This window comes from Oryctolagus cuniculus, chromosome 6, assembly GCF_964237555.1.
Source record: "Oryctolagus cuniculus chromosome 6, mOryCun1.1, whole genome shotgun sequence".
In the NCBI taxonomy this organism is placed as follows: domain Eukaryota; kingdom Metazoa; phylum Chordata; class Mammalia; order Lagomorpha; family Leporidae; genus Oryctolagus; species Oryctolagus cuniculus.
This window is the reverse complement of record NC_091437.1, coordinates 4,396,002-4,420,933: the sequence shown is the minus strand read 5'-3', so window position 1 is coordinate 4,420,933 and position 24,932 is coordinate 4,396,002. Positions and strand designations below refer to the sequence as shown.

At 42.3% G+C, this 24,932-nt stretch overlaps 1 protein-coding gene across 1 annotated transcript in view; it reads right to left on the bottom strand.

Annotated features, from left to right (window-relative positions):
• Positions 1–24,932, bottom strand: part of YTHDC2 (YTH N6-methyladenosine RNA binding protein C2) — a 92,132-nt gene that overhangs the window by 46,136 nt on the left and 21,064 nt on the right. The window contains exons 5-12 of the mRNA XM_051834534.2: positions 20,314–20,480; positions 19,156–19,258; positions 17,784–17,940; positions 9,713–9,820; positions 7,964–8,112; positions 7,007–7,142; positions 3,594–3,720; positions 3,357–3,422 (exon numbers count right to left, since the gene is read on the bottom strand). Of these exons, the coding sequence (XP_051690494.1) occupies positions 3,357–3,422; positions 3,594–3,720; positions 7,007–7,142; positions 7,964–8,112; positions 9,713–9,820; positions 17,784–17,940; positions 19,156–19,258; positions 20,314–20,480 (1,013 nt within the window). The remainder of the gene's footprint in view (positions 1–3,356; positions 3,423–3,593; positions 3,721–7,006; positions 7,143–7,963; positions 8,113–9,712; positions 9,821–17,783; positions 17,941–19,155; positions 19,259–20,313; positions 20,481–24,932) is intronic.

The window sequence follows — 24,932 nt, the reverse complement described above, 5'->3', positions numbered from 1 at the left end:
GCAACATGTATCTATTTACTGATTTAATCAATTAGTCATTATCTGTGAACCTCTAACTAATGAAAAATGAGGTTACTCAGCCAGCACTGCAGCTCACTAGGCTAATCCTCCGCCTGCGGCGCCAGCACACCGGGTTCTAGTCCCAGTCAGAGCACCGGATTCTGTCCCGGTTGCTCATCTTCCAGTCTAGCTCTCTGCTGTGGCCCAGGAGTACAGTGGAGGATGGCCCAAGTGCTCATATCTAGGCACTGTTCTTGAACAAAGCAGACAAGATCACTACATTCTAGTGTGGAGAAGAGACAGACAACCAACAAAAACAATAAATACACAAATTACATCATATATCAAAGAGTGGTAGGTTCCAAGAATACAAAAAAGAGTCAAGCAGGCTAAGGAGGATAAACAGTGCAGAGGTGGACTGCGGTACTGAGCAGAGGAGATCTGGGGGCCATGAAGACGGAATCTGGACAAAGGTCTGTGCTCTACTCCTGTCGCCTAGCATACTGACTGTTTCAGGAACATAATATCTATTACGGTTTTTGATATGCTTTCTTCTGGTCACTGATCCTTAGTTACATCCTACTTCCAAGGTTTTATGTCACTACTGCTGTTTGTTTTGTTTGATTCGTTTGAATTATGGGTGTTTTCCCGCCTCAAACGTCTGTTGATCAATCCTTAGCAGTTTGTTCCTTTTTAAAGAGTAAAGAATCAAAAAAAAAAAAAAACTCTGTGAGTACATATTACTGAGTCATCTGATTTAAAGATGGTCACATCTTGTGTTTGGAAAACACAAATCACCTAAAATTCTAAATAGGCCTGGTCTAGTTTTCCAGGAAAGAATTCTCAAGTTTTCTTTAAAAGAACATGAAATTCTAACAGGGAAAGGTAAAGTGGGTGGTAGAAAGAACAGACCCTATTTCAAATTTCAGTCTAGAGATTTTCACTTAAATCTTTCTTATTTTTAAAGTTTTATTTTATTTTACTTTATTATTTTCTCATTTATTTGAGATGCTGAGTTATAAAGAGAGGGAGAAACAGAGAGAAAGGTTTTCCATTCTCTGGTTCACTCCTCAAATGGCCGAAATGGCTGCAGCGGGGTCAATCCAAGGCTAGGGCCTCCTCTGGGTCTCCTGAGCACAGGGACCCAAGCACTTGGGCCACCTTCCACGGCTTTCCTGGGCCATAAGCAGAGAACTGGATCAGAAGAGGAGCAGTCAGGACACAAATGGGCGCCCATATAGCATGCAGGCACCACAGACAGAGGCTTAGCCTACTACGTCACAGTGCCAACCCTAATCTTTTAAAGATTTATTTAACTGAATGGCAAAGTGACACAGGGAAAAGGAGAGAGAGCGTGAGAGAGATCCGACATCTGCTGATTCATTCCCCAAATGGCCCAACAGTCATTTCTGTGGCAGAAGTCAGCACACACGTGAAAGGGGCCCAAATAGCTGAGCCCTCTTCTACTGCCTTCCCAGGTGCATTAGCAGGAAGCTGGACTGGAAGTCGATCTATGAGGCATTCAGTTATAGGATGCTAGAATGGAATGTGACACTGGGGCACAAAATCCTTTCCCTGTATGGTACCTTACCCCTACTTTTCCACTGTGCCTGGGAACCCCACGTTCAAACCCTCCATGGCTAATTATTTAATAACTCTGAGTCCAAAGCCTCTGTAGCTTAATTTTTTATAAACCTATTTCTGACCAAAGTGAGGAAGGGATATCACCTGATGGCGAGGAGAAGGGGATCTGGAGTTCTCAATGCTCATCAGAGAGAATTTCAACCCTTTCTGCTATTTTTTAGCATCACTCTCCCCTTTAAGAGGTATCTGCTTCTTTGAAAGGTCAGTGACAGAGAAACAGACATATTTCATCTGCTGGTTCACTTCCCAAATGGCTTCAACAGCCAGGTCTTGGCCGGGCCTCCTGGTGTCCCACACGCATGGCAGTAGCCAAAGCAATTGGGCCATCTGCTGCCTTCTCAGGTGCATTACCAGGAAGTTGCACTGGAGGTAAAACTTCAGAGATTGAATCAGCACTCCCACATGGAATGCAGGCATCTAAGCCCACGCAGTGGCTTAACCCACTGTGCCTAACATCAGCCCCCAGCCCCTTCTTTCACTGCTTGCTTCAAAGGCAGCCAGATGACTCTCCAGGATTCTAAAGCAAAAGTGAGGCGTTTCTCATTACCACTGTGAGTTTTTTTAATCCTGCTGATCTGATTATCACTGATTTGTTAGCTATTTATCATCCAAAACTTAACTACATCTTCCATCAGCTGACGTGTCCTCTTCCATTCACTTTGTCTCTGTCAGTTTATATCTTTAATATTGCTTCATTTTAGTGAGTTAGTGAGTAAGTTCAGAGAGAAACGCATTTGTTGTATCTATTAACTTCTGTTTGTTTTTTTGTTTTTTTATTTTTATTTTTTTGACAGGCAGAGTGAACAGTGAGAGAGAGAGACAGAGAGAAAGGTCTTCCTTTGCCGTTGGTTCACCCTCCAATGGCTGCCGCGGCTGGCGTGCTGCGGCCAGCGCACCGCGCTGATCCGATGGCAGGAGCCAGGAGCCAGGTGCTTTTCCTGGTCTCCCATGGGGTGCAGGGCCCAAGCACCTGGGCCATCCTCCACTGCACTCCCTGGCCACAGCAGAGAGCTGGCCTGGAAGAGGGGCAACCGGGACAGAATCCGGCGCCCCAACCGGGACTAGAACCTGGTGTCCCGGCGCCACTAGGCGGAGGATTAGCCTAGTGAGCCGCGGCGCCGGCCCAACTTCTGATTTTTTTAAACAAAACTGAAAATAACAGAACTATAAAACACAATATAAAAAAAAAGGGGGGGGGGGGGCGGCGCCTTGGCTCACTTGGTTAATTCTCTGCCTGTGGCGCCGGCAACCCAGGTTCTAATCCTGATTGTGGTGTCGGATTCTGTCCCGGTTGCTCCTCTTCCAGGCCAGCTCTCTGCTGTGGCCCGGGAAGGCAGTGGAGGATGGACCAAGTGCTTGGGCCCCTGCACCCGCATGGGAGACCAGGAACAAGCACCCGGTTCCTGGCTTTGGATTGGCGTAGCACCAGCCATAGCGGCCATTTGTGGGATGAACCAACAGAAGGAAGACCTTTCTCTCTGTCTCTCTCTCTCTCTCACTGTCTAACTCTGTTAAATTAAAAAAACAAAACAAACAAACAAACAAAAAAACCACACGAGAATCACAAAAAAAAACAAAAAATCACAAAAAAAAAACTTAGAATCACAAAAAGAGAAATTCTAGCAAAGACTACAAATATTTGTATATTCTATGATTTACATGATTATTTTTAAAAACAAGTAGGATTAATTAAAAATAGTATGAACTTTTACCTGTAAGATTCCAGAAGGTCCACAACTTCAGTCTGCCCAAAGTGTTTAGCCCAATCTAAAGCCATCCTGTCAAATTCAAAATTATAAAACTAATCACCATTTATTCAGCCATTAGTGACGTGCAAGCACTCATTACACAAGAGCTTTTATTATAAAGACGAATGTAAGAAATCAAAAAAGGCCTGTGCAGCTCTACAAGAACTACACAGAAAGGATGGAAGGTAAGTTTCCAATCACCAGCCATTTGACGCTTTGCTGTGGACGTTGGCTCCCATGCTAATTAACTGCTCCACTTGACTGGTGAAGCCTCGTCCTGCAGCAACCATCAGAGCTGTGGCGCTGGTCTCACTGTGTCTGTAGTCAACTGAAAGAAGGAAAAGGTAAACAGAACTGCTGAATGTCCAAATTCTTAAATTATTAAAACATTTCAGTTTTTATAAAAATTTAAACAGTAAAACTGAATAAAGAATTAACCCAGGACTTGTTCCTTCACTTTTCAATATAGCATTATTTAACTAACCCCTAACTCAGATCATTCAAGCAAATCTGTTATTAATACACCCTCAGTATAAAAAGGATGCAACAGGGGCCGGCGCTGTGGCTCAGCGGGTTAACACCCTGGCCTGAAGCGCCTGCATCCCATATGGGCGCCGGTTCTAGTCCCACTGCTCCTCTTCTGATCCAGCTCTCTTCTATGGCCTGGGAAAGCAGTAGAAGATGGCCCAAGTCCTTGGGTCCCTGCACCCATATGTGAGACCTGGAAGAAGCTCCTGGCTTCTGACTTTGGATCGGCACAACTCCGGCCGTTGCAGCCATCTGGGGAGTGAACCAGAGGATGGAAGACCTCTCTCTCTGTCTCTACCTCTCTCTGTCACTCTGCCTATCAAATAAATAAGATACATCTTTAAAAAAAAAAAAAAAAAAAAAGGATGCAACAGAAACTGTTAGCTGCAAGGCAGAAGAAAAAAACAAAAGGTTGTTTAAATGGAAAAGGAAAGATATTAACTCACAGAATCCTTAAGAGTCCTTCTAAATTTAAATGTCATCTTGATCACCAAGTGACAATACATAGAGAATTAAAAATTTAATTTTATGAATAATTAGTAATGAATCCTTCAAAACTTACAAAGCAAAGTTTGAGATAATTTTGTTGTTTTTTTTTACTTTTAATCTTCCACTATTCCAGGCTATATTTTCCAAAATGCTTAATTAGACTACCTTCTTCTCAGAGAGGACTTTTATAATCACCGGACTAAAACTGAAACTTTTTCATTATTTCTGCTTATCCTGCTGTTATTTATAAACTCATACTTTCATTATCTGTCATCATACTTTTTTTAAAGCTTATTTTCATCTTATTTGGAAGGCAGAATAAGAGAGAGAGAGAAAGATCTCCCATTCACTGGTTCACTCCCCAAATGCCTCCAACAGTCAGGGACAGGACAGGCCAATGCCAAGAGCCCAGAACTCACACCAGGTTTTCCCACATAGGTGGCAGAGACCCAAGTATTTGGGCCACCTTCCACTGTTTTCCCAGGAACATTAGCAAGGAGCTGGTTTGGAAGTGCAGCAGCCAAGACTCAAACCAATACTCCAGCATGGGATTCCACATAGCAAGCAGCAGCTTAACCCACTGCACCACATCACCATTTTCCCAGTAACATTTTTGAAAGATCAATCTGATTGTTCTATGGAGAACAGACAACAATAACATAAAAACAGAAGCAGTTAAAGGACTGCTACTGTAGACCAAAAGAAGAATTTGGGCTTTGCAGGACAGTGCAATGTAGTCAGATTCAGCATTTATTTCAGCGAGTGAAGCCATCAGGATTTGCACATGAATTTTATGCAGAGTGTGACAGCCAAGTCAAAGAGGAGCAAATGTACGCTCCAGTGCTTTAACAACTTACTGAAAAGGGAAACACAAAAGGAAAAGTAATTGAAGGAGGTTAGTGTGGAGGGGATCAAAAATTGTTTGGGACATATCCAACTTTATTACCCTAACAGGCATTAAAGGCAATGCGGATGTCAGGACTGGAGAGCGGAATTAGGGTCATTTAAGATAGATACATATAGGACAGGTATTTGGCTCAGCAGTTAAGACACTGCCTGAAATGCCCACATCTCCTGGATTCAACTCCTAGCACCATCTCTAGATTGCAGCTTTCTGCCAATGTACAGAAGGCAGCAGGTAAGGATGGTTCACGCACTTGGATCCTTGAACCCACACAGAATACTAGCATTGAGTGCCTGTCTCCTGGCTTTGGCCTGCCCAGCCCTAACTGCTACAGGCATCTGGGGAGAGAATAAGTACAAGATCTCTGTCTCTGTTTCGGTCTGTCTGCCTCTCTCTCTCTCTCTCTCTCTGCCTTTCAAACAAATAAATAATAAAACTAAGATAGATATTTAAAGAAATGAGTAGGTGAGATATATAGGTAGTAAGTAAATATATAGAAATAAAGCCAAGGATTTCATATTTAAAAGTCAGAAAAAAAGGCCGGCGCCGCGGCTCACTGGGCTAATCCTCCGCCTAGCGGCGCCGGCACACCGGGTTCTAGTCCCGGTCGGGGCGCCGGATTCTGTCCCGGTTGCCCCTCTTCCAGGCCAGCCCTCTGCTGTGGCCAGGGAGTGCAGTGGAGGATGGCCCAGGTGCTTGGGCCCTGCACCCCATGGGAGACCAGGAAAAGCACCTGGCTCCTGGCTCCTGCCATCGGATCAGCGCGGTGCGCCGGCCGCAGCGCGCTGGCCGCGGCGGCCATTGGAGGGTGAACCAACGGCAAAGGAAGACCTTTCTCTCTGTCTCTCTCTCTCACTGTCCACTCTGCCTGTCAAAAAAAAAAAAAAAAAAAAAAAAAAAAAAAAAAAAAAAAAAAACAGAAGCCTCCTGCAAAGGAAACCAAAAATTAGAGCCAGGGAAATGAAAAGAAAATAAGCCAAGGGTGGAATATCATTAAGTCGACTGAACAGAATGTTTGTAGAAGGAGTGATCGATAAAGCTATAGTGATATGAACGCTGAAGGGTCTACGTGAGGAAACAGACTAACTGACATCTAAATCCCTTTCCAGAACTGACTTCCTGCCTCCTGCACAGAAGCCTCAGGATTCTCACTTACCTCTGGTTGCCAATATCTACCTTAATCAACTACTAAAATCAGGGCAACTCATCAGTGAAAACACAATACATGGCATAAAATATATACAAGTGAAGGAGAACTTGGGCCCATATAACAAAAGATGTACCATAATTTTTCATTTACTAAATTAATAATCTAGAACAAAGGTTATTAACCACTTATTCTTCCTTTTTTTGAAATAATAAATTTTGAGAATCCAAGAGACAATTTCCCTCAAGGGGACCAGAACATATGTATATACACAACACATATACATAAAAGCATTCTTGCAAAAAACGGTCATGTATTTATATACCACATGTATATACTCTGGAGATACTTGGCTACAAACCCCTGATTTAATACAGTATCTACTCTACTATGGTATCTACAAGATTTGTTTGCTCATATGAAATAAATCATCTAAAAGAATAAATTATTGTTATGTACAAAAAATACAGTACATATATCTTGCATTAAACTATACTTCTTCCATGAAGAATTAAAACAGCAATAAAAGAAATTAAATAAACTCACCACTAACATTTTCTGTTAAAATAAGGTGAAAAACCTGAGCAAAAGCATCAATATCTTTATGTAGCCATATATCAGAAAGACAGGCATCCATTTCCTTTATTAACCATGGCTCAAGGCAATTCACATCTTTTTCTGTCTTTTAAAAAAAAAAAAGCAGTGATTATAAATTACCTCACAGCTTAACACTGGCATTCAAAGAATGTTCAATGGCCACAAGAGCTACTCACCAAATAATATTATAGCATTTAAAGTTTCGACACAGAAGTTTCTCGTTTCATCACAAACATTATCATTCACAATACTACATCCTGTCCTTACACTCATCCTTTAGGTGAGAATGAGCTTGTCAACAAAGGACTATGACCTGGTCACAATACTAACTGTGCTTCACATAGATGTGTTTCTGATAGATGTTGCTAAATGGACCAAACACACCACTGGTTCTCTCTTCCAACTGGACATCAGAGGAAGCATCATCTAGACCTTTTAAAAACGGATGGTAGGCCCCAGCTCAGAATCTCTGGTGCTGGGGGCCCAGATCGCACAGGGCTTATAAAGCTCCTCGGGTGATCTAATGTGCAGCCGTGCTTAAGAACCACTGATTTATATGACAGAACGCTATTCACTGACCCAGTGGGTCTTCCTCATACTAAATATACCTTTTAGACATTCTTTAGAAGTATTTTCTAAAGCACTTACATAACTCATTTGTTGCAACAGAACTGTTAAAAACTGTTAACAGACTACAAGCATCTCTGCATTAAGTTCCTTTCCACAGAGTCATAAAATTATTTTCCAAAACATAGAAAAGTTGCTCTGGAAAAATCTGTTGTAGCCTAGGATAATCTAAAAGAATTACCCTTCAATTACGAAATAAAGAATTGTAATCTCATAAAATGTTCTTTAATCTATACAATTTTCACTCAAAGTATCAGCGTGAAGCCAGTGAGGTCTTACCAGCTGGCTAAAGGCAGCATCACCACCATCATCCAATAAATCATACTCCTCAGTCACATTTGGAACAGTTCTCTGCCTCTGAGACTCAGGCTTGAGAGTATTCTCTTGAGCCGAATACCATTCGGTAAGTGTGGTCTGTTGTTTCTCTTCTAAATTAATCGCCAAAGAAAGAAATAAGTGTATCAGTTCTTTCCTTTTTGAAAAGTATTCCCTTATTTTCAAAAATTAAAGTGAATCTTTAAGTTGGCCTTATTCTGCTGTTACTTTTTTAAAAATACATTGAGAATATTCAATAAAATATACTATGCTGAACCATAAGGACACATGAAATTGTCCCTTAATTCATCCTGAAGTAAGGAGTGACTTCTAAGAAGCCCAGAATTAAAAGTAATCTTTATCTGTATTGTTGAAATCAAGTACTAACGTTCATATATCACTTTGTGGAAAACCATTTATTGAACTTCTACCACAATGCCAGTTGTCTGAGATACAACAATTATATGCAATTTTCATCTTCAAAAGTTTCAAGATCTAAGATTTCATAATTTCCACATCAGAGACTCCACACTAGCCAGTGAAATATGCATTGCTAATTATATTTTTCAAGCGAAGGATCCAAATAATTATTTATTTGTGGAAGGTCATATAGAGGAAACAAAAGAATCAAAACATCTTTTGTGATAAATAATGAAGCTCAAGGTAAGTAAAAGAAATGTAAGCCCTAATTTAAAAGCTGAGATACAGGGGCTGGTGCTTTGGCCTAGTGGGCTAAGCCTCTGCCAGTGGCACCCGTATCCCATATGGGCGCCAGCTCATGTCCCAACTGTTCCTCTTCCAATGCAGCTCTTTGCTATGGTCTGGGAAATCAGTAAAGATGGCCCAAATGTTTGGGCCCTCGCACCCATGTAAGAGATCTGGAGGAATCTCCTGGCTCCTGGCTTCGGACTGGCTCATCTCTGGCTGTTGCAGCCATCTAGGGAGTGAACCAGCAGATGGAAGACCTTTCTCTCTGTCTGTAACTCTACCTCTCAAATAAATAAATAAAATCTTTAAATATGAATAAATAAATAAAAGCTGAGACACAGGATAAGCCAATAAAAGACATTTTAAATAATGACACTCTCAAAGTACAGATGCAGGGAGTTAAGACACCAGTTAAAACACCTATGTCCGATATTGGAGTGCCCAAATTCAATGGCCAGTCCAGCTGCTGATTCCAGCTTCCGGCCAGTGGTCTTTGGGAGGCAGCAGGTGATGTCTCTTGTAGCTGGATTCCCACCACTCCCACAGGAAGCCTGTTTAGCATTCCCAACTCTCAGTTTCCAGTTTGGGCCACCCCTCATACCCCACCCCACTCCCACCACTGCAGGCATCTGGCAAGTGAATTAAAAAATAAAGTACACATGTAATCCTCTAACAAAAGCAGGATTTAGAAACCTTGACATTTCTACGAAAGATAAGGCTGTCACTGCTCACATGCTCTTTTACTTCCTCCAATCTACTTCCCTTAAAATGCTGGTTCCACCTCTGGGTGCAGACACTCAAATCTTCAATTCTGGCAACCTCTTGCAGTTCTTCTCCATACATTGTAACTTCTGGACATAAACCAGAATGCCAGGGTACATCTGGGACATTATAATAATTATGCACAAGAAAAAATATACTTCTACCTCCATAATTTAATATTCCAAATACTACAAAAAGTCACTATCAATAGAAATTTCTTTTGTATTTGAGTAAAATTCTTACCTCGCTGCTTTTCCTTTTTGTACTTTAACATTTCCTTGTTTGTATATCCAGTAGTTCTTAAGATATCTTCCAGAAACATTTCTTTCACTTCAAATGGTCTTCCCTGTACTAAATAATAGAAATAGTTTACTTGTATCAAGATAATTTACATAAAGACAAGAACCCAAGCTCATGAACCTAAGTATACCAAAAAAAGTTCTAAAATTTAAGATTTTCATACCATACGTTAAAAATATAACTTTTGGGGCCAGGGCTGTGTCTTAGTGGGTAAAGCCACTGCCTGCAGTGCCAGTATCCCATGTGAGTACCAGTTTGAGTCCCGGCTACTCCACTTTCAATCAAGCTCCCTGCTAATATGCCTGGAAAAGCAGCAGAAGATGGCCCAAGACCTTGGGCCCCTACACCTACATGTGAGACCTGGAGGAAGTTCCTGGTTCCTGGATTCATATCAGTCCAGCTCTGGCCGTTGCAGCCATTTGGTGAGGGAGCCAGTGGATGGAAGGTCTCTCTCTCTGCCTCTACCTCTCTGTAACTCTGCCTTTCAAAGGAAAGAATAAATCTTTAAAATATATATATATATGTATGTATATATGTTTGTGTGTGTGTATGTATGTGTTTGTGTGTGTATATACATATATATGCATGTAACTACTTTGGGGGCCACAACTGTGGCAATGGTTAAGCCACTGCCTGCAACACCAGTATCCCGTGAGCACTGGTTCAAGTCCTGGTTCACTTCAGATTCACTCCCTGCTAAAGCGCTTAGGAAAGCAGCAGAAGATGGCGCAAGTGCTTGTGGCCCTGTCACTCCGGAGGGAGACCTGGATGGAGTTCCAGGCTCCTGGCTTCGTTGCAATCAAATGGGGACTGAGCCACCGGATGGCAGATTTCCCTCTCTGTGTGTCTCTCCCTCCTCAGTAACTCTGCCTTTCAAATAAAATAATTTTTAAATATGTATATATATGTAACTTTGATTTACAAATAATTATAACAGACAACTGTTAACAGATAACTGTCTGTTATTTAAAACAATGATTAATTTTTCTTGGTTATTTTCCAGTATGTATTATCTTCTTATACAGCGTGTATTATCTACTTATGGCATCACGTTGGGCACCAAGAATACAAATGTTAAGTAGAAACAGAGCTACCTCCTGCCTGCTTTACAGTAAATGAACAAAAAAGACAAACATTAATTCAACAATCAAGAATATAAATGAAAAATTAGAATTTCAAAATGTTCTATGAGAGAGTTCTATAGAGAAAAATATTAGGTAGTATATAATAGTGGGACTTTACCACATCAAGAGAAGGGGATGGGGGCCGGAGCTGTGGCATAGCAGGTAAAGCCATTGTTTACAGTGCCAGCATCCCATATGGGCACCGCTTCGTATTCCGACTGCTCCACTTCCGATCCAGCTCTCTGCTATGGCGTGAGAAAGCAGAAGATGGCCCAAGTCCTTGGGCCCCTTCACCCGCGTGGGAGACCCGGAAGAAGCTCCTGGCTCCTGGCTTCGGATTGGCTCAGCTCCGGCCATTGCGGCCAACTGAGAAGTGAACCAGCGATGGAAGACTTCTCTCTCTCTCTGCCTCTCCTTCTCTCTCTGTGTAACTCTTTCAAGTAAATAAATAAATATTTTTAAAAAGAGAGAGAGAGAAAAGGGGATAGGAGCTAGTGTTGAGGCACAGCAGGTTAAGTCTCTGCTCGAAATGCCAGCATCCCAAATCAGATTGCCAGTTGTCTTACTAAGGGTTTAGGTCTCTCCTGAAATAAAGGCCGAAGAATTAAACTCTGGAGAATCTCAGCACCACCAGAATTCCACTTTGGAAAAGGCCGCCGCTACAATGTAACGGATACTACAGACAGGAGAAGGGGTGCATCAGACCAGGGAGGAAGCAGTGCAACAGTTCAGGTGAAAAAGGACAACAACTTGTATGAGATTAGTTACAGTAAAAGCAGAAAACAGGCAGATACACAAAGACAGGAGGTAAAATCCACAGAATTTACCATCGTATTAAATAAGAAAGGAAAAAAAAGAAGGGTAAGTTTTCTTTTTTTTTTTTTTTTTTTTTTTTGACAAGCAGAGTGGACAGTGAGAGAGAGACTGAGAGAAAAGTCTTCCTTTGCCATTGGTTCACCCTCCAATGGCCGCCGCGGCCGGCGCACCGCGCTGATCTGATGGCAGGAGCCAGGTACTCATCCTGGTCTCCCATGGGGTGCAGGGCCCAAGCACCTGGGCCATCCTCCACTGCACTCCCTGGCCACAGCAGAGAGCTGGCCTGGAAGAGGGGCAACCGGGACAGAATCCAGCGCCCCGACCGGGTCTAGAACCCTGGGGTGCCGGCACCGCTAGGCGGAGCATTAGCCTAGTGAGCCGCGGTGCCGGCCAAGAAGGGTAAGTTTTACAGTTCTCGTCGTAAGGCTTGCAAACACTGAAGGACGATGATGTCATTCTCTGAGGTAACAAGGACAGCTGAAAAGAACAGGCCAGCTGGCAGGAGCTGGAGTTTGGTTTCAGGCATCAAAGTGAGGTGCCAAAACAGACTCAACTAGGGGTCGATTAGATTTTATGTGCCTAATCATTCAAGAACACTGTTGGGAGAAATAAAGAACATACAGGTTTGTGACTTCGGTGATTAGGTTAGTATTACATAGTACGGCTAAGCAAAACAGGCAACACACCAAAAGAAGCAAATTTTGTAGAAAAGATCATTCCATTTGGGCCCTATTAGAAGTGAACTGCTTGTATCTAGATCCGAAACTGCGGAGAACGGTATGAACTGGAAATGAAGATTCAGAAGTTACAAACATGAAAGAAGAAGTAGAAGCCAAGGCCATGAATGGAAGCCTCCAAGGAAGTAGAGTAATAACTAATTAATTAATTAAGGAAAGGAGGGAGAGACAGAGAACAGGAATGAAGAAAGCTAATGGGGGTGTGCACTGTGGGACACTGGGTTAAGCTGCCACTGGGGACACCCACATCCCATATCAGAGTACCTTCCAAGTCCCAGCTCCTCTGCTTCGGATCCGTTTTCTGCTAATGTGCCTGAAAAGGCAATGAATGATGGCCCAAGTGTTTGGGTTCCTGACACCCACTTGGGAAACCAAGATAAAGTTCTTGGGTCCTAGTTTCAGCCCCAGCAGTTATAGGCATCTGGGCAGTAAACCAGACAGAAGAACTCTCTCTTTCTCTCTCCCTCTTTCACTCTCACTCTGCCTAACAAATAAAATAATACCCCCCCTTAAAAAGGGGGGAGGGGATATAAAAAAGGAAATGGATCAAGGGAACAATTCTAGAACACATCAATATTTAAGCACTGTGTGGAGAGCAGAGCCCCTGCACGCTGTGACTGTACGTTCTAGAAATAGGTCACGGGGCTGACAGGGACACAAGTGTTACCTGGGTTCCTGTAGACCTGCACAGTCTGCAGAATCTCAAGAGTTCCCTGCGTGCTGGGGACAGGTCGGCAGAAGGCTCGGGGAACACAAAACGAGGTGGATCAGTGTTCAGTACGTACGTGCGCTTGGTGGGTGGAGTGCACCGGCTCTGTAAGTCCACTCTAAGCAGTGACCACTCTAAGCAGGTTCACCTTGGAAAGGGCTGGGATCTGAACACACTAGCCAGCTCTAACACCCCCTGGTGCCACAGACTGGACAGAGGCATTCCACCATGCCCAACATAGGTGTCACTCTGGACTCATATCTCACCCACAAACAGTGGCCAGAGCTCCCTGGCTCTACTCAGCACACACAGGAAAAAATGCTTAGGGTCAGTAGCCGCTAGAGAAATGCAAATAAAAACCACAATGTAGTATCACCTCACCGCAGGTGGAATGGGTATCATCCAAAAAATCAAAAAATAACAAATGCTGGCAAGGATATGGAGAAAAAGGTACCCTAATCAGTGTTGATGTGAATGCAAACTGGTACAACCAGTATGGAAGACAGTACAGAGATTCCTCAGAAAACTAAAATAGAACTACCATATGATCCAGCCATCCCACTCCTAGAAATATATCAAAAAGAAATAAAATCAACATATGAAAGAGATACCTGCACTCCCATGTTTATAACAGCTCAATTCATGATAGTTAAGATATGAAACCAACCTAGATGTCCATCAACTGATCTTGACTGCATCAAGAAAATGCAGAATTGGCCGGCGCCGCGGCTCACTTGGCTAATCCTCCATCTGTGGCGCCGGCACCCTGGGTTCTAGTCCCGGTTGGGGTGCCAGATTCTGTCCCAGTTGCTCCTCTTCCAGTCCAGCTCTCTGCTGTGGCCCGGAAAGGCAGTGGAGGATGGCCCAGGTGCTTGGGCCCTGCACCCGCATGGGAGACCAGGAGGAAGCACCTGGCTCCTGGCTTCGGATCAGCGCGGTGCGCTGGCAGCAGCGTGCCAGCTATAGCGGTCATTTGGGGGGTGAACCATTAGAAAAAAAGGAAGACCTTTCTCTCTGTCTCTTTCTCTCTAACTCTGCCTGTCAAAAAAAAAATACAGAATATATTCCTGATAGAATATTATTCAGCCATAAAACAGTGAATGACATTTGCAACAAAATGGATTGCAACAACTGGAGATTATAATGTTAACTGAAATAAAATAGGCCCAAAAAGAAAAATATCACATTTTGTCTTATGTGCTGTAGTAAATACATATAGATATACTAACTACCATAGTTTCAATGATCTATAATTATTTTAAAATTTACTACATGAGCAAAATGAACATTTTTTTCTTCTCATTACTTTTATATCGCTTGCCTATAGTGCTGCTGAAGTATGGTCTTTTCACTTTAACTCTTTATTTAGTGCAGCAGGAGGCTTTTGAGTATAATATAAATTAAAAATGTAATCTCAAAACTTAAAGCAGGAAGGAAAGAAGGGAAGAAGAAAAGAGAGAGAGGTAGAGAGGAAGGAAGGAGGGAGGAAGGAAGGAGGAAGGGGCGGGGAGGGGAGGGGAGGGGAGGGAGGAAGGAAAGGAGGAAGGAAAAAAGAGGCAGGCAGGCAGGGAAGTGAAGCATCATTATATTCCTAGAATTTTATCTATGAACTACAATGAATGTATTCTCTTTTATTAATACCACTTTAACATGAGAATTATAGTATAATTATCATGCATTTGCTGTGACCCTGAGAATCTAACGTAGTAATAAATTAGTTTTCCCATTTTTTGTGCACTTGTGAATTTTTTAAGATTTTTTTTTATTTGAAAGGTAGAAAGGGAGGGAGGGGAAAAAGGAGGGAGGGATGTGGGGGGGGAGAGAGAGAGAAAGAGAGAGAGAGATAGGTCGAGATCTGTGCTGGTTAAAAAGGAAGAACAAGTACAGGTTATAACATAGAGTAAGACTCAGGAGGCATTGCTACCAAATAAATGAAGGGATCTGAGCATTTCACACAAAAAGGAGGGCCAACCATGAGAAATACCACAGACAACTCAACAAGATTTTTTTGAATATATCAGTTTTGGCCACCAAAACAATGTCAAACACTGCCAGTAAGAATTCACAAGTTAAGGCCGGCGCCGCGGCTCACTAGGCTAATCCTCCGCCTAGCGGCGCCGGCACACCGGGTTCTAGTCCCGGTCGGGGCGCTGGATTCTGTCCCGGTTGCCCCTCTTCCAGGCCAGCTCTCTGCTGTGGCCAGGGAGTGCAGTGGAGGATGGCCCAGGTGCTTGGGCCCTGCACCCCATGGGAGACCAGGAAAAGCACCTGGCTCCTGGCTCCTGCCATCGGATCAGCGCGGCGCGCCGGCCACAGCGCACCAGCCGCAGCGGCCATTGGAGGGTGAACCAACGGAAAAAGGAAGACCTTTCTCTCTGTCTCTCTCTCTCACTGTCCACTCTGCCTGTCAAAAAAAAAAATTACTGGAAAATAAAGCTTTAAAAAAAAAAAAAGAATTCACAAGTTAAGGCGTTTGTTGTGGAGAAGCTGAGCTGCTACTCGGGACAGCTTTACGTCACACTGGAGGGCTGATCTGAATCCCAGCTACTGTGTTTTCAACCCAGCTCCCTGCTAATGCACCTGGCAAGCAGCAGCAGAAGGCTCAGGTACTTGAGTTCCTGCTATACACCTGGAAAGCCCAGATGGAATTCCTGACTCCTGACTCTGGCCAGGACCAGCCCTGGCTGTTGCAATCATTCAGGGAGTGAACCAGCACAGATCTCGACCTATCTCTCTTTCTCTTTCTCTCTCTCTCTCTTTCTCTCTCTCTCTCTCCCCCCCACATCCCTACCTCCTTTTTCCCCTCCCTCCTGTTGCTCCCCCTCTTCGTGGAGGAACGACACAGGACCCTGCGCTGTTCTTTCGTCTGCTCGGCCCTCCCCGGGTTTGCTGCTGGTTCTTCCCGGGTTGGCTACTGTCCCTTCCACCTCCGTGGAAGGGCGGTTCCCCCTGGCCACTTTCCCCACTTCCGCAGGGGAGCGGCACACCGCCGGCCGGCTCTCTCGGGGGCTGCACAGGTGTTCCCTTAGATGTTCCCCTTAGATGTTCCTGGTGCATGTTCTCTCTCTCCTCCTTTATAGTCCTCCTCCGCCAATCCCAACTCGGCTGCCCACACGCCGAGCACGCTGCTCTCCTCCAATCAGGAGCAAGTCCTACAGTTTATTGGCTGAACTGGAGGCAGCTGTGTAGAAGCTGTTTTCTTCTCTCCCAGCGCCATATTGTGGGAGAGCAGATGCATAGAATAAGTCTTAATTCCAGTAACTTAGTCTAGTCCGAGTTGCTCCCCACACCTCCCTTTCTACCTTTCAAATAAAAAAAATATTTAAAAAATTTACAAGTGTGCAAAAAAAATGGAAAAATCTATTAACATAAAAATATTTCTTTAGTCGGCAATTTCACTTCTAGTAATCACCCCTAGAAATAAGAGAATATATGGATATTTGTGTTCATTACAATACTGTTTATAGTTGGGGGGAGGGGGATCTAGAATCAATTTGAATGTCCAAAAGAAAGAGTTAAGTAAATCATAGTACATACATTCTCTGAAATACTAAAAGCACTGCTTAAAATGATTAACTAGATCCAGTTACTGGAGAACTGTTTATGATGCACTGTTATACAAATAAAGCAAACTGCAATGTATTATGTATATGCTCATTTTTGTAAAGTCGGTTTTTACAAACCACATATATGTTTGTATGAGCATGAACAAGATAAGAAAGGAGATAAACAATGTTTTTAATATCGTTAGTATGGGGGGAGGGGCCCGGCGCTGTAGTGTAGTGGGTGAGGCCGCTGCCTGCAGTGCTGGCATCCCATATGGGCACTGGTTCGAGTTGCGGCTGTTCTACTTTCAACCCAGTTCTCTGTGATGGCCTGGGAAAGCCGTGAAAGATGACCCAAGTCCTTGGCCCTCTGCACCTACACGAGAGACCCAGAAGAGGCTCCTGGCTCCTAGCTTCGGATCGGCTCAGCTCTGGCCATTGCGGCCATCTGGGGAGTGAACCAGTGGATGAAAGACCTCTCTCTCTCTCTCTGTAACTCTGACTTTCAAATAAATAAATGATCCTTTTTTTAAAAAATCCTTAATATTGGGAAAATAGAACACAGAACAAAATGACGATAGGGACAACCATGAACTTTTTCCCTATAAATGTCTATCTTTGTACAAATTTTGTTTCACTGAAGTAAACACAACTTAATAATTTTCAGAAAGTTATTTCAAATATAAGGATTGATGGTAAAATCAGTTTTTATTAAAGGACAGAGAGAAAATTTAAGTCTCAGCATATTCAGAAGTGAAAATTAAGTAAATATGGGAACACAGAACAATTTTCCAAGGAATCTAACAATAATAGGAAGAAGTGACAAGAGGAACACAGATCAAAATAAAAACACATTTACTTCTAAGATTAGAGAATTAGGCTCCAACACAATACCAGAGAGCTATAAATGGAAAAGGAGAAGTTGAAAACAGGGAGATCGACCATGAAATCTACCTCAGAATAAGCAGACATGGATGCCCTGTACCTGAGAACATTCTCCAATTTTTGAATGAAATAAATAAAATCATAACCCAAATTACTCTTTCATAAAAGTTATAAAAATTTTATAATTTGATAACTTACTATATATCACTGGACAACTCCCAAAATATCTTATAAAGAGATTTACATCCAAGGCAGCACTAGAAAGAATTAGTTTCAAAGATGGGTGCTTTTGCAACAAATCTCTTAACTTCGTAAGTAAAAAATCACTAAATCGATCCCTTTCATGCACTTCATCCTGCAGTAAACAGAAATAAAACCATGGAACAGTTAAAATATTATGGATGACTAAATCTTTAAAATGCCATTGCTAGGTTTTATATTAATTTAAGCTAAATGTGGACAAGGCCTATCAATATTAGTGGAAAGCTTGTAGATGAAATTAGGGACAATTCAGAAATAATCACACATTATAACAATCCACCATGGATGAAAAAATACTGCCTTTTTCCCCCCTACAGAATATAAAACCTCTATAATGAGTTCTAGATTAGTGGAAGTCCAAATTGATGTACTTTCAAAGTAAACAAACTCAAGTAAAATAGGCTTCTGTTAGCATTAGTACTTAAAAGCAACCTTTGGTTTGGGTACGTTTCTAACAGTTGCTTATTGTAAGCTTATAAAACAATGTTTCTCTTATAGAAAACTGCACAGAAGCTTTGAATTCTTTAATAAGAGGGCAATTCAGCTACTTATTTCATCAGCTGTTAATTAAGCAGCTTAATCATGAACTTAAATGACAAGAGTATAGCAGTGCAATGGGGAAATACATGGTATGGGAGGACAAGGTGAGTAGGCATAGAGGTAAAACTTCTACATTTCAGGAAAACTCTAAGTACATGAATCATGCTCACATGAAAAGCACATTTTTTAAAACTACCTAAGCATTTGATTTCCTTCAAATAAAACCTGATGGTAAGAATATCTTTAGGGCCGGCGCCGCGGCTCACTAGGCTAATCCTCCGCCTAGCGGCGCCGGCACACCAGGTTCTAGTCCCGGTTGGGGCGCCGGATTCTGTCCCGGTTGCCCCTCTTCCAGGCCAGCTCTCTGCTGTGGCCAGGGAGTGCAGTGGAGGATGGCCCAGGTGCTTGGGCCCTGCACCCCATGGGAGACCAGGAAAAGCTCCTGGCTCCTGCCATCGGATCAGCGCGGTGCGCCGGCCGCAGGGCGCCGGCGGCCATTGGAGGGTGAACCAACGGCAAAAGGAAGACCTTTCTCTCTGTCTCTCTCTCTCACTGTCCACTCTGCCTGTCAAAAAAAAAAAAAAAAAAAAAGACTATCTTTAATATAAAAGTTATATCCAATAATTTTACACAACAAAAATAACTTGATCAAAACAGCCTGTTCATAAGAATAAACTGATTTTTATTTTTACCCTATTCTAAAAGTATAATTATATATTTAAATCTTAAGCAATCTGAGTTATATATTATAAAGTCTCAATAACCTTACCACAATAACATGTGTCACCGTTGACAATGTACTATCTCCTGCCATCAGTGTACGAAGCAATACCCCATTAGTGCAAAATGTCAGAAGTGTCTTTGGTGAAACCCTTTTAAAGAAAAAAAAAAGTGAAAAAAGTGCACAATTATACATTTTACACATCTTTTATGTACTTAAAATATAATCACATTAAATGCTGGTCTTGTATATACTCTAATAAATTAGACAAATATATTAGTAAGTATGGCTTATTAAAGTTTTGTGAAATACAAAGGATCTTCAAAAAGTTCATGAAAAATGTGTATTACAAAAAAAAGAGGATGGATTTCAAGTTTTTTGGGTCAAAATAAACTTCTTTATATTTCATTTTCTACAAACTTTTCAAGTACTCTCATGTATTTCATGTCTTAGAACTTTACAAAGTTACTGATACCAACTTTTTATTAGTTGATATATCTAGTTAAAGATCTTAAATGGGTTTGTAATAAAAAAAACTAAAACAGTTTTTGCTTGGGTAAAAAACACATCTCAAAAGGAACCAGTTTTTAAATCATTATTCAGATCAGAGAACTACCAATACATGTCAAGAAGATAATACTAGTATTACTCTAGGTTGGGTATTCCTAACCCAAAAATCTAACACCTGAAATGCTCCAAAAAGCTGAAACTTTCCAGAGCGTTCTGGACTAGGCCTGTTTAATTGGTAGTGCTTATGACAGCATTCTGAAACCTAAAAATCCCCAACATCTGAAATTCTTCTGGTCCCAAGCACTGTGGCTTAGGGATACTCAACCTGCACTAATGATATTGAATTCAGCCACTAGCACTTGCTGAGTGATTACTATCAACATCATCACATCAGACCTGCACTCCAGATGCTTTTATCAGCCTCATTTTATGGAGGAGGAACTGAGGCTCAGTGAAGTAACTTGCACTTAGTATGAAACTACGATATGCGATCAATGTAAGTCGCTGTGCTGTAAGTCGCCTTCAGATTATTTACTCAAACCTGCACTGAGTTTAGACATGACATCCTGACAGTGACTGCTGGCAGCAAAATGATTACCTCACATTTCAAATAACACACCATCTATTTTTAAATAAAAGAGAACATGGCCTTTTCTAAGTAGGACGAAATACAGGATAGAGGAGGACTGTCTTTACCTGCTTTCTAGTCGGATCTGATAACCAATCGTTTGACCAATCCTTTCCCTTCTCTCTGCAGCAACTCTTTCGGCCACAGCAATTGCTGCTAACCGTCGTGGCTGAGTACAAAATATACGGCAGGGGATACCATTTTTAAAGCAATCATCTAAAAGAAACTGAGGAATCTGAAATGAAAGTTTTAAAATACTCAGAAAAATCCAAGTGAATCAACTGAAAACCATTGCAGCCAAAAAAATTCTGTAACACGTCCAAATGTAAACAATCAAAAAATCAGCAACTTCTGTGTAGCTGGCAATATTCACACAGAAAATGTAGTTTTAAAAGATCCTGTTCATAATAAAAACTAAAATATTTCAAATCAAACTTATCAAGAAATATATAAGTTCTATATGAAGATTACAAAATGCCATTGAAAAATGTAAAAGAACATTTGAATATATAAAGAAACATGTCATACTTTTGGATAGCAATAATTAGTAATAATTAATTCTCCCCAAATTATTCTATAAAGTCGATAAAATGGCAATAAAAATTCCATTGATAGGCCAGCATTGTGGCACACAGGTAAAGTCACCACCTATGACACTGGCATCCCGTATGGGCATGCTCAAGTCCCAGTTGCTCTACTTCCAATCCTGCTCCCCACCAATATGCCTGGGAAAGCAAGAGGAGATGGCCCAATTGTTTGGGCCCTGGCACCCACAAGGGAAACCCAGAAAAAATTCCTGGCTCCTGGCTTCGGCCTGGCCCAGCCCCAGCGTTGTGGCCATTTGGGGAGTGAACCACCAGACGGAAGATCTCTCTCTCTCTCTCTCTCTCTCTCTAACTCTGCCTTTCAAACAAATAAATAAATCTCAAAAAAATTTTTTTTAAATAGTGAAAAGCATAAAGAAAACAGAAATAGCCTACAATTACTCAATTACAAATACTTTTCTATAAATAAAACTCAAACAGATCAGAAAAAATTTTAACTACAAAGTAAAAGTCTTATCCATCATCCTCACCACCAATACCCATCATCTTCTCTTAAGAGTCACTACTTTAGGGACGGTGCTGTGGTGTGATAGGGTAAGCCTCTGCCTGTGGCACCGCCATCCCATATGGGCACAGGTTTGAGTCTCGGCTGCTCCTCTTCCCATTCAGGTCTCTGCTATGGCCTAGGAAAGTGCTGGCCCCTGCACCCACATGGGAGGACCTGGGGAAGCTCCTGGTTCCTGGCTTTGGATCAGCTCAGCTCCAGCTGTTGTGGCCATCTGGGGAAGAGATGGAAGACCTTTCTCTCCATCTCTGTTTCTCTCTGTGGCTCTACCTCTCAAATAAATAAAATCTTTTTTAAAAAAAGTCACTACTTATAAGTTTCTTATTAATTCTTTCAAGAAAAGTGTATACAATTAAGAATATTTGTGTATAGAAACACGTTATTTAGGGGCCAGTGCTGTGGCATAATATGCAAAAGCCTCCGTCTGTGGCACCAGCATCCCATATGGGCGCTGGTTCAAGTACCAGCTGCCTCTCTTCTGAACCCAGCTCTCTGCTAGTGGCCTGGGAAAGAAGTACAAGATGGACCAAGTGCTTGGGCCCCTATACCTGTGTGGGAGACCTGGAAGAAGCCCCTGGCTCCAGATCAGCACAGCTCTGGCCATTGTGGTAACTTGAGGAATGAACCAGTGGATGGAAGACCTTTCCCTCTGTCTCTCCCTCTGTCTGTTTGTAACTCCATCTCTCAAAAAAATACAATAAAATCTTTGGGGCTGGTACTATGGCATAGCAGGTAAAGCCACCATCTATGGTTTCAGCAACCCATATGGGTGCTTGTTTGAATACCAGCTGCTCCACATCTGACCCAGTTCCCTGCTAATGACCTGGCAAAGCAGTGGAAGATGGCCCAAGTCCTTGAACCCCTGCACCCATGTGGGAGACCCGGAAGAGACTCCTGGCTCCTGGCTTTAGATCAACTCAGCTCCGTCCATTGTAGCCAATTGGGGAGTGAACCAGTGGATGTAAGACCTCTCTCTCTGCCTCTGCCTCTCTGTAACTCTCACTTTCAAATAAATAAATTAAAATTAAAAAATTAAAAACCAAAATCTTAAAAAAAAGAAACATATTATTCATACCAAGTTACTGTAACTAATGTTTGCAATTAACAACTGTAACGTATCAAATCTACCTAATTTATTTTAACATCTGCATATTTATCTCATGGCTATGCTATAATTTAACAAATATATGACTACACATGTAAGTAATTTCCATTGTTTAGGTTGTTACTGATGTTGTTGCTTGTTATGCTGCAATGAACATCTAGTTTCACATACTTCTGTAAAGATGTATGTATTATAAATCATTAGCAGTGAAAATGCTCAAAGCATATAAATTTTTTTCTTTTTTTTTTAAGATCCATCCATTCATTTGAAAGATTAGAGATGGAATGCATTGTGGCATAGTGGGTAAAGCTGCACCTGCAACACTGGCAGCCCATAGGGGCACAGGTTCCTGTCCCGGCTTCTCTGGTTCCAATCCAGCTCTCTGTTAATGATCTGGGAAAAGCAGCAGAAGATGCCCCAAGTGCTTGGGTCCTTGCCACCCACAGGGGTGATTCAGATGAACCTCCTGGCTCCCAGCTTAAGCGTGTCCCAGCCCTCGCCATTGCAGCCATTGGAGAAGTGAACCAAAAGATGGAAGATCTCTCTCTTCTCTTCTCTTCTCTAACTCAGAGTTTCAAATAAATCTATAAAAAATAATTTAAAAGGATAAATATGAGAGAGGTATCCCCATCTGCCAGTTCACTCCCCAAGTGGTCACAATGGCCAGGGCTAAGCCAGGCCAAAGCCAGGAGCCAAGAGATTTATCCAGATCTTCCATATGGATGGCAGGGTTGTATACAAGCACTTGGGCCATTTCCCACTGCTTTTCCCGGGCCAGTAGCAGACAGCTGGATCAGAAGCAAAGCAGCCAGGACATGAACCTGCACCCATGTGGGATGCCAGCATCACAAGCAGGAGCTTTACCCTCTATGCCACAATGCCAGCTGCCTAAATCCCTAATGTAGATAGAAAAATTATCAAATTGTCCTTCAAAACAATTCACACTTCTACCAACAAAGCCGAAGTGCTATCTTCCAATACCCACATATATACAGGGTATCATAAATTTTTCTAATTTCTGCCAATCTCATAGCTTAAAACAGAGTTTTGATTTTCATTCTTTAATTGTGAGTGAAATAGATCATCTTTTCATACATATTGTTAGGAAAGAAGTTGCAAATTGGTGCCTCCTCACATGGGGCACCAACATGTTAAAAAAAGAGGCGCAGAATAGAGAGGAGGCAGTATACAAATTTACAGACAGACCAAATTTATTCAGAGAAAATAAATCCATAGAGGTGGGTGACCAACTGCCCGCATGCACACTGATGGAACATGTGACAGAAGGCCTCAACCCCCAGGGGCTGGAGCGTCATTGTTCCATCACATATCTTAGCCCCTATAATTTTTTTAACATCAGTTCATCCTTGAAGCAGAAATGTATAAGCACTACCAATTACTATATAAAAAGAAAAGCTATGCATATAACTTTCAAACTACAGAAAAGATTTTTTTTTAAATTCCCCAGGTTGGGCTGGCGCTGCGGCTCACTAGGCTAATCCTCCGCCTGCAGTGCTGCCACCCCGGGTTCTAGTCCCGGTCGGGGCACCGGATTCTGTCCTAGTTGCTCCTCTTCCAGTCCAGCTCTCTGCTGTGGCCCGGGAAGGCAGTGGAGGATGGCCCAAGTGCTTGGGCCCTGCACCCGCAAGGAAGACCAGGAGAAGCACCTGGCACCTGGCTCCTGGCTCCTGGCTCCTGGCTTCAGATCAGCGCAGCGCGCAGGCTGCAACGTGCCAGCCCTGGTGGCCACTTTGGGGGTGAACCAACGGAAAAGGAAGACCTTTCTCTCTCTCTCACTGTCTAACTCTGCCTGTCCAAAAAAAAAAAAAAAAATCCCCAGGTTGGCATTGTGGTGTAGTAAGTTAAAATGCCACCTGTGATGCCAGCATCCCATACGGGCACTGGTTCATAATCCAGCTGCTCCACTGCCAATCCAGCTCCCTGCTAATGTGTCTGGGAAAGCAGCAGCAGATGCCCCAAATGCTTGGGTTCCTGACACCCACAGGGGAGAACCAGATGAAGCTCCTGGCTCTACTGTGGCCATTTGGGGAATGAATTAGCAGATATAAGATTTCTCTCTTTCTCTTTCATTCTGTCTTTCAAATGAATAAATAAATGTTTTTTAAAAAATCCCTGATAGAAGAAAGAGGGAAAAAAAATCTTACTTAGAGAAGCACAAAGATAAGAATTACATCTGGCTTCTCAAAGACATGCAAGAAAACTGAAAGTCTTGAAAGAAAAACCCACCATGCTAAAGTATGTTCCTTGCAAAATTCCCCTTCAAAAGTGAATACTTTCTCAAATGAACAAAACCTGAGGGAATTTATTGCCAATAAACTGTGTTTCAAGAAATTTTTTTAAAAGTTCTTTAGAGGAGATGCACCAGAAGGGGGCAAGCACTGTGGCACAGGTTTAGCAGCCACTTCAATACCAGCATCCCATCCTGGCTGCTCTGCCTCACATCAGCTTCCT